This window comes from Helobdella robusta (genome assembly GCF_000326865.2).
Source record: "Helobdella robusta unplaced genomic scaffold HELROscaffold_5, whole genome shotgun sequence".
NCBI lineage: Eukaryota > Metazoa > Annelida > Clitellata > Rhynchobdellida > Glossiphoniidae > Helobdella > Helobdella robusta.
The window spans coordinates 7195180-7205537 of record NW_008705254.1 but is presented as its reverse complement, the minus strand read 5'-3'; the positions used below and the strand labels follow the sequence as shown (position 1 = coordinate 7205537).

Here is a 10358-nt window from a genome sequence, read left to right as displayed (position 1 = left end):
ATTCTACGTGTTGAACCTTTCGATAATTAATTAATTTTTTCAATCAGGCGCAATGTGATTGATTATTGATTGATTATTGATTATATTTTATTCTAAGTGAGATAAAATTATTAAATTGAAAATTGTTATTTTTCAATTTTGTGAAATAACTATTTATTCATAAGCTTGTTAAAAAAATTAGCTTAAAAATATGTTTTAATTTGAAAAAAGTATTTAAAAAAAATAATGTAACATAATATACTATCATTTTGCTGCCAATGTAACAAAAATGCAAAGTGTGATTGCCATTATTTCTAATAAATACATAGACGCTAAAGGAATTATTGTTCTTTTATTTATTCAGCAAACACACGTTGTTGATTATGAAAACAACAAAGAGCGGGTCCATTCATTCGTCATAATATTGTCGTAGTGAGGTCATCCGTTCACGCTGCTACTATTAGCTCATATTTCTCTTAATATAATTTATTCTTACGATAATTTATTTATCTTGTTAATGATATTTTGATTTTAGACCTGTTTTTTATTCCTCTCTCATGTTCTATTAGAAATTGATTTTAATAGTTTTTAAACCGTCTATTTTATTTTGACAAATAAATATGAGAAATAAATTAACATGAACACTTGAGAAAAAAAAATTGTTTAATCTTAATCTAGACTGCAGAAAAGTAAAATATTGTTTCGTAGATTGAAAAAAGTTTTTTGACAAAACCCCAGCGAAAACAACTAAATGGCCTGGAACATAAAAGTTCTCTTTTTGTTTGTAAAAATATTCATTTTTCAAGGATTTGGTTAAGGGTAACAAATATTGTCCCAGAAAGTTATGGGCTACAATTGACAAATTGTTTGGAAATCATCCCGTTTAAGGCTGTGTTGAATCAAATAGTAAACTTAGTTCATCTCAATTTTTATTGCTTTTTGACGAAAAGATTAAAAAGTAAAAAAATATTATCATGTAAATCAATCAACACACACACACATAAGTACATACAAAGACTAAAACACATAAAACACGACTGACGTATTTATTATTCCACAGAGGGAATATATTCACGCAGCAAAATGCATACACACAGACAGACGAAACCACAAACAGAGAAATATTAAATAAGAGAAAGACACACTTGACCGCAATTCATCACGACTGGTATGCAAAATATTTCAGACGAGGTAATCAGATCCATGTGCAACCATTTTCGCATGTGAAACTAAGACGCCAGCGCACACAGCAAAATGCATACACACAGACAGACGAAACCAGAAACAGAGAAATATCAAATAAGAAAAAGACACACTTGACCGCAATTCATCACGACTGGCATGCAAAGTATTACAGACGAGGTAATTAGATCCATATGCAACCATTTTCGCATGTGAAACTAAAACGCCAACGCGCAGGCACCTTCTCCTACATAAGGAGATGCAGCATTAAGCAGGGGGGGGGAGAAACTACAGAAGACATACACGGAACTACACGATGGACGAGACGAGACAGGAAGAAGAACATAAGACATACACGAGTCTACTCGAGAGACGGAACAAGACGGGAAGGACACAACATAACTCACGCAACAGATAGGACTCAAGACATAAAAATAGATTTTATTCGTAGCATTTATTTTATATGTCACCTTGTTTTGGAAAAAGAACTGTAAAACTAAAATGGGTGAGTTTGTGTTTAATTCGCTTAATTATAATATAAGTAACTAACATAATAACTAAGTCGCGTAAGTCATCAATTTAATTCGTCACTACTATACATTCGTTTTACGATAATCAAGTTTGATCGCGAGCACCACATCAGTGATCCGCTAGTTCCCGGTTCCTATGTGGATACATTATTCATCGCAACATCAAGATAGAGGACCAGAACTATCTACATAATAACACAACATACAAAGAGCAGCATCCACATAATAATATGCAAATCCTAGGTCAGTCATTCTTTCTTGCAATTTGGACTCTGAAAGTTTGTTTCTGTTCATTCATTCGATCCTTGTTCTAGCAAGGATGTCAAAAGTTTAGTTTTTTGTTCACCCTCTAAGTCGTTTATCAATGATGTTATTCCAACGCGGATTCTTAAGCAACATATTGATCTTTTTATTTCATTTTTGACATTTTTCATCAATTTATGTTTGCACCTTGGATGTTTCCTTAAAGTTTTCAAACATGCTGTTGCTACACCTTTGTTGAAAAAGCCGTCTCTTGATAAGGATGACATCAATAACTATCGACCAATCTCAAATCTCTTGTTTTTATCAAATTGTCGAGCGCATTTTTTCCATGCAGTCCATAAAGCATTTGAATAGCCATAGTATGATTCCAGCCTACCATCTGAACTGTTTGGGTCAATGAATGTGCAGTCTTTCTCTTTTGACTTAGTTGGATATGAATGCAGCTTTTGACTGCGTTGACCAGTCCTTACTAATACATAAGCTCAAACATCATTTTGGTGTCTCTGGTACGGTAGCATCGTTATTTAAATTTTATTTAATTGGTAGGATGCAGCAAGTGTTTTTTAACAATGTTTTGTCAGATGTCGAAGTTGTCGTGTTAGGAGTTCCTCAGGGGTCGGTTCTAGGACCACTACTGTTTTTGCTGTACACAGCTGATGCTCTTCTAGTCTCTGAGAAATATAACTTCAAATATCATGCGTTTGCTGATGATTTGCAGGTAATTTGACAAGTACTTCAGTTTTCACTTTCGAGGAGCTAGTTGATACACTTGTTTCTTTTTTCAATGAACTCAATGGTTGGATGGTCGAAAATGGATTAAAGCTGAATGAAAACAAGACACAGCTTTTGCCTGTCGGCACGTGACAGCAGTTACAAAAAGTTTGTGTTAACTCAATCAATATTTCCGGTACTGTTGTCGACTTATGTACATAGGTTAAAAATTTGGGTATAACATTTGATCAAACTATGACAATGGACTAGCATATCAGGGCACTTACTAAGAAATGTTGTTTTCAACTTCAAAGACCTAACCAAATAAAAAAATCTCCATTCAGAATCGAGCGGCAAAAATCATTTCTGGTTGATTAAAGCTTGACTGTTTGACCTTCATTGGCTAACAATCAGAAAAAAAATATTGTTCAAGATTTTCAAATGTTTAAACGGTTTAGGTCTACACTATCTGTCTAGAAATTTGTCATATAAAACAACAACAGCTCGTCGTATTTCGACACGTTCAGACGACAATTTTTTTCTGTTGTTGCCGGAGACGCGGTTAGTGGTGGCCACTCGTGGTTTTGCAGTCGCAGGTCCAACAGTTTAGAACAGCTTGCCGGACAGTCTGCGTCAACCAGGATAGACTGTTCAACAACTTTACAGGGAACTGAAAACGTTTTTCTTCATGCATCAATTCCACTAGGCTCAAGAAGCGCCTCTGAGTAATATTAAAGGGCGCTATATAAATTCTCCAATAATAATAATAATAATAATGTAAACTCTTTTATTATTCAGAGAAAACCAGTAAAATCTAAAATAATCAAAATAAAATATGTCAATAATATGTTAAAATTAGTTAAATATAATTAAAATAATAAAATAATATGAATAGTCATCAACGCTCGTTATCCTGAAATAAGTGCCATGATGATAGCTTGTATAAAAATTGGAAACAGTTTGTTCACGCATTGTTTCTATCGCAGTCCAAGCATAAGATGACGATATTACACTATTGATTAAACTATATCGAAAATTATCAGTCCAATTTATATCGATTAAAGACAGAATAAAAGGATTATAAAAACCTATAGGCGATATTTCAAAAGTTTTAATTAAAATATTGAAATGTTTAAAATCATCTACAATGTTATTTTTTAAATTATTTAAGTATTTATTCATTTTATATTGTTTTGATTTCATAAAGTTTGTTTCATGGCACACGGTCAGTTCGAGTATTTCAATAGTATCTTTGTTACAGACTGCGATGTCGGGTCTGAGTGATTTGAACAGATCCGTTACTGGACGCACCAAACCTTTTTCCACGTCTGCAAATATTTCGATACCCGGCCTTGCATTTACTTTTATGTTATCAATAATTATTGTGAGAATTTTGTTGTGGCGGTAATAATAACAATAATAATAATAATAATAATAATAATGAGCATAAACAATTAAAGCAAATCGGTATGTAGTTAAATGAGGCTGTTTTCAGTGATCAATTTATGCAACAAAATTGATGTCTAATATAACCAATGAGAGCGATTGGATGATCTTAATGTTAAAACTTTTGCTTTTCTGAAAACTGCATCGGTATACTATGGTAAGGCAAATATCCTAAAATTACTAAACTAAGTAAAAAGTTGACAAAAAGATCGGTTGGTTGTTTAAGATTTGCACACACAAAACATTTGTGCATAGAATAGGCTAATATCTAATCATTTGCTATCTATCGTACAACATAACTGCAAATTTACTATTGATAATTCCAACAACAGAAAAAATGTGTGGCTTTCAAGTGAATCATGGATCAATATTCTCTTTAATCACGTGAAATACAGAGGCATAAGAATGGAGTAAGGCATTTCAAACAGAGGTTTCTCCTGAAAACTAATGTTGCTATCCAGTTAATGATACAAATTTAAAAATTTTATATTGTCTAAAATCTAATTGAATTGAATTTTTGTCTCAATAATTACTATTTTTGTTTTTTAGTGACATACTTACCTGTAACGTCTTATTTTACAGTTGAAAAATGATTAGCACATGCATGTACAAAAACGCAAACTGCAACATGCATGGATCGTTTACGTGTTGTTACTTGACTTATTAATCAGAATATACTTATACATAAACAAATAACAAACATTATTTTTGATTTTATTTTTGCATTTCTGATCATAGTTTTACGTTAAATTTTTTGGCGTTTAGATTTATTAAAAACTTTTCAGTCATCTTGCACTTGGCTGTCTTCTCAAAAAGTAAAGTGAAATGAAATTTTCGTAAATTAAGATCAAAATTAGTCATACTCGAAATATTTTATTCGTAGAATTTAGATAAATGTTAAGGAATATTTATATTAAATTTTTCTAATAAATAATAACTGGATGCAGAAGTGATCACGTAATAAAACTGTGTGTCCACACACACCCACACACACACACACACACACACACATATATATATATATATATACATATATATATCATATATATATCATATATATATCATATATATATATATGTTGGTAAGTTGGTAATAGACCATAATTTCTACAATATTCTATAAATTCTACCGAATGTTTGGCGTTAATATGTTTGTAGTTCGTTTTTTCGAGAACATATAGTTTATTAAAATTCAAAATAAACTTATTTTTCGAATTCATGCTGCAAATAAGGCCATATTTCGATTCCGGATGAATCATCATCAGTGCAGTTTAGTTTATATAGGAAAATATTCACTTTGTCAAAGTGAACTTAAATGAAAATTAGGTGTCAGATTTCTTTATTGGCTGGACGAAGATGGACAAGATAACCAATTTTTAACAAGTTTTCTGCAAAACAATATTTGGAATAGAACCCTGAAAGAACAAGAACCAAAAACATGCCATAAAAGAACCACCTTTCATTCTCAAACACGATTATATGAAAAAACATATCCATACACGCAACTATATAAGATTAACTAAGAATCAGTTCTGTCTAAAACATTCTGGCCATATTGCGTTTTAACACCTACCCACAACCAATTCACCAGCGGTCATACAATATATTATACCAACATACACACTGACGACGTGATAGCGTAATGGTTAAAAGCGCCTGGTCCTGCTGTTGCAGCAACTGAATTCGAATACAATCATAAAAAATTTTTACGATCCGTAATTTTCACGCGTATTTATATATGATGTGTGTTTGTCGTTAAAACCTTTGAAGGGGGTGCACAAAACACATTGACCTAAATGCTGTTTAAAGTAAAAAAAAATCTTCTAAACTTACGCTACATTTCGTTGAGATACTTGCCTGAAGATTAATTGTCGGTTAATGAACATCAAACAATTTGAAAATTACTGCAAGAAAAAACTTTATATTGTGGTATCCAACATTCAAAAGAAAGGTAACGATGTTCAACCTGACAACTCTCAGCCGTCGCTTAAGAAAAATAGATTGTAACGAAAGAAAATTCATGGCTCGAGCACGTCAGAGTGAAAGATTGGTCTGTTAAAAACAGTAGCAGCAATCATCTTGAATAATGTTTATTACGGGTACTGTTTATTGTTAATTAAGTACAATATTTGATTACTGTCTATTGTCAATTATTTTGTTTTATAAATTCGTAATTCTTTTTGTGTTTGTGTGCTTTTGAGATGCTGATAAAAGCGCATTACAAATACTCACAAAATAATAATTATAATAAGGAATGCGAAGAATTCCGAATCCAGACTCGGGACCGAATCCAGGGATCCGCGGATCCAAAGTTGAGGATTCACCATTTTACGGGTCAAAAATTTTCGATCGGCGGGCGGAAAAAGTGAATCAAAATATCAACAACGATTATGTAATAAATACCCATGGATATACAAACTCATTGATGTTTACGCGATTTGTTTTAGCAAAACTGCCGCAAGTTTATTATTTACAAAAACAAATTTTAATTTTTGTAAACTTTTTCGTTTTGAAACAGCATTTTTAGTTTTAAGATCGTATGCAAACTGGATCTGGATTCGTCATGAATCGGATTCGAATCTAGATACCCAGGATCTCAAATTCTTAGATTAGTCGCATTCCTAGTAATAATAATGGGAACACTTCTTTTATTCAATCAAATATCATAAAACATACAGAATAATAATAATAATAATAACAATAATAATAAATAATGATTAAAACTGTTGTATAAGCAATTGTTATTAAATATCACTACATTTCCAGCATTGTTTAACTTTCCTATTTTACGTATTGTAATTTTATTTTCATTATTTTACTTATAAATGCAATACACAAAATTTTATTTAAAAACATTTTATTAACATAAATATAATATTAATACGGTAAGATATAGAACGATACAGAAAAAGCTTTTTCCGACAATTGCCATTTTCTGCGTCAATATATTGATTTTTGTTTTCAAAATTCTATTTTTGTTTTCAAATTTCATCGCAACAAACTACCAGCATATTTTAAAAATTGCCTAAGCTTAACATGTGACTTGAACATCAGAACGACAAGTCATTTAAAGACATTTTACATCCACATAAACTAGATGATAACTTAGTGAGTTAGTGAGGTGATCGATAAATAAAAGCTATTTATGTGAATGATAAAGTTTTATTAAATAAAAACTAGATGTGTGAATGATAAAGTTCTATTGAGTCATATGTGCGAGTCAACAATGTTTTATTGAATCAGACTGTGTGAGTCAACAAACAAAACATTCATATATTGGTGTTACAATGCATACACAAAGAGAAGCCATCAAATCTTACTTACAATCAACACATGCAACTCCAATAACCCGCCAAATTCTTGACAACACAAAAAATATTTATCAAAACACGAACACAATACATCTAAAAATTCCAGATGGTGTCCTAATAAATTTCAATAAACCCCAAATAAACAAACAAAGAATTATTTAATCATTACCAACTCGACGCCTTAATACTAACTTCAGTAACAATGAGGAACAAAGAAATGACAACAACGAAGATGAAGAATACGACGCCAAATAAGTAACTCACTATGATAAAGAGCTAACCATGCTTTGTTTGAAGAAACTATATAAACCACTGCACTGAAGATGATTGTGAAAAATCGAAATAAGGCCTATTTGCATGATGAATTTGGATAACAACAGCTTCATTAAATTATCATGATGAACATGGACCATAACTCTATTTTCAATAAACTGAACAATTTCTAGAAAATTCTGGTAAAAAATTAAAAAGACAAACTTTAAATTGATTAATGCCAACAATTCGGTAGAATTCATAAAATACTGTTTATATATATACTGATTATATACTATATTATTACTGATTATATATATTATATCTATCTATATATATATATATATATATACAAGTTATAAAATTAGAAAAAACATTACATACATCAACCAATTATATATATATATATATATATATATATATATATACATATATACATATATTAGCAATAGCAGGTGGGAAACTCACCTTATATATATATATATATATATATATATATATATATTATTTATATTTTCGGCATTACTCAACTAGAAGTTGACTAATGCCGAAAAACCAGTGATCTTTTTAAATAATTGTATTTATGATAGTCTAAACGCAATATTAAGTTTTTTATTTAACCTTAATGAACTTCATCAAGATGATAAAAGTCTCGTTAGAGAAAATTTGAGAAATTCAACTACAAGTTGTATAATGCCGAAAAGCCTGTGATATTTTAAAATAAGTCTCGTTAGAGAAAAATTGAGAAATTCAACTACAAGTTGAATAATGCCGAAAAGCCTGTGATCTTTTTAAATAATTGTATTTATGATAGTCTAAACGCAATATATATATATATATATATATATATATATATATATATATATATATATGCCGGTAGAAAACCGAATTCTTGACAATATGCAAATTCCACCGATTTATTAGCGTTTATCAACTTCTATTCGAATTTTTCAATTTGTTTTAGTAAATTTTTATCGACAAGATTGAGTCTGTTTAATTAAAATTGAAGCTTTATTTTTATTAACAAACATTTTATCAAAATTATTGCAGATAAATCTATCTCGACGTTAAACCGTCATCGTAAGTGCATTATTTATAAATTTATTAATTAGTATTATTACAGTTTTAAAATTATTAAGAATATATACAAATAAATTCGAAAAAGAAACACGAAATTGTAATGAAAAATTTTTAACAACGAAAATTTAAAATTGCTTAAACGATAGTTGTCAAGGCGGAAAATACAGCGTCAAAATTGTGAGGCGCAAAATTATTTAATTTATTATTATTATTACTAACACTATTAATATGATATAATAATATTGTAATAATAATAATAATATATAATATAATAGGTGAAAATTTCCGACCTGCTCCCGCTTATTTATATATAAATGTTATATATATATATATATATTTATATTATATATATATATATATATACAGTGCGGCTCAAAATGATAGGAATAGTGGATTTTTTAAATTTTCTTCAAAACAATTAAGCCATATTAAATAATATTTATACAGTAAATATCTAATAACATGTAAAACACAATAATGTAAACAAATTTTTTAGAGTTATAGGTCTTAGATAACAGCATAATAATGATTTTAATGATTTAAATGCTGGGTCAAAATGATAGGAACAAATGAAAAAAAATTATTTTTCAAAGTGTTTAGTTAATAGAATAAGTTTCAATAGCTTATTTTGTTCCTTTATTTTCAATAACACTTAGACACCTTGCATTCATGGATTAACTAAAAGATTTTAACAAATTTTCATCAATTTTGTCCCACTGCATTAAAATTTCATTTTTAAATCTGTTAGATTTTTAAATTGTCTTCTATTGGCATAAACTTGTCTAACTAAACACCCCCACATGTTTTCAATTAGATTGAGATTAGGTGATAATGCTGGCCATGGTTAAACATCAATTCTATGAGTCTCTAAAAATTCTTTAGTGGCTTTGGATGTATGAATTGGGGCTTTGTCATCTTGATATATAAATTTTTTTCCAAGTTTTGACTGCGCAAAAGATACATTGTGAAAGAACATTTATATATGCCTGAAAATGTTAGCGTCCACGAAGAATTAACAGTTGGCTTTTTCCTTTAAATGAAAAGGCACCATAAACCATGACTGACCCTCCTTCTTGTTGTCTTTTAATAAATCTTCGTTTCTATTTTCTCTTATGATGCCAATAGAATTTTTTGCCGTCTGGACCATCAAGATTGAATTATTTTTCATCAGAGAAGATGACAAATGAAAATTTGTCATCCCAGGTAATATGATCTTTTGCCCACTGCAATCGTTGCCCTTCATGAAATTTTGTCAATGGCAATGATTTGATTTTTTTCTCAAATTCCTAATAATTGCATTTCTTTAGACATCTTTTTACATTACTGATACTACAGTTTAACTGTAAGTCATTTATCAACTCAACAGAACTGCTTGTACTCTCAAAGACTTTTTTAATTATAAGTGCCTTTCTTCTTTTTGTTAGTTTTTGCGGCCTGCCAGTACTTTTTTTGGTTCCAGAAGTCAATGGATTTTTACAAAAATTTAAAAATACTATTTTAAAAACGTTTAATGATTTTGAAATTTTGCCCAGACTATAATTTTTGAATCTTAATGTCAAAATTTGAATTGTTTGGTCCCTGTTCAGTTTTTTCCCTCTACCCAT

At 29.9% G+C, this 10358-nt stretch overlaps 1 protein-coding gene across 1 annotated transcript; it reads right to left on the bottom strand.

Annotated features, from left to right (window-relative positions):
• Positions 1 to 10040: 10040 nt before the first annotated feature.
• HELRODRAFT_68574 (hypothetical protein) lies at positions 10041 to 10358 on the bottom strand (the record flags this gene model as incomplete). Its single annotated transcript, XM_009027004.1, has 1 exon — positions 10041 to 10358. The coding sequence occupies one exon, from the start codon at positions 10356 to 10358 to the stop codon at positions 10041 to 10043; it is 318 nt and encodes a 105-aa protein (XP_009025252.1).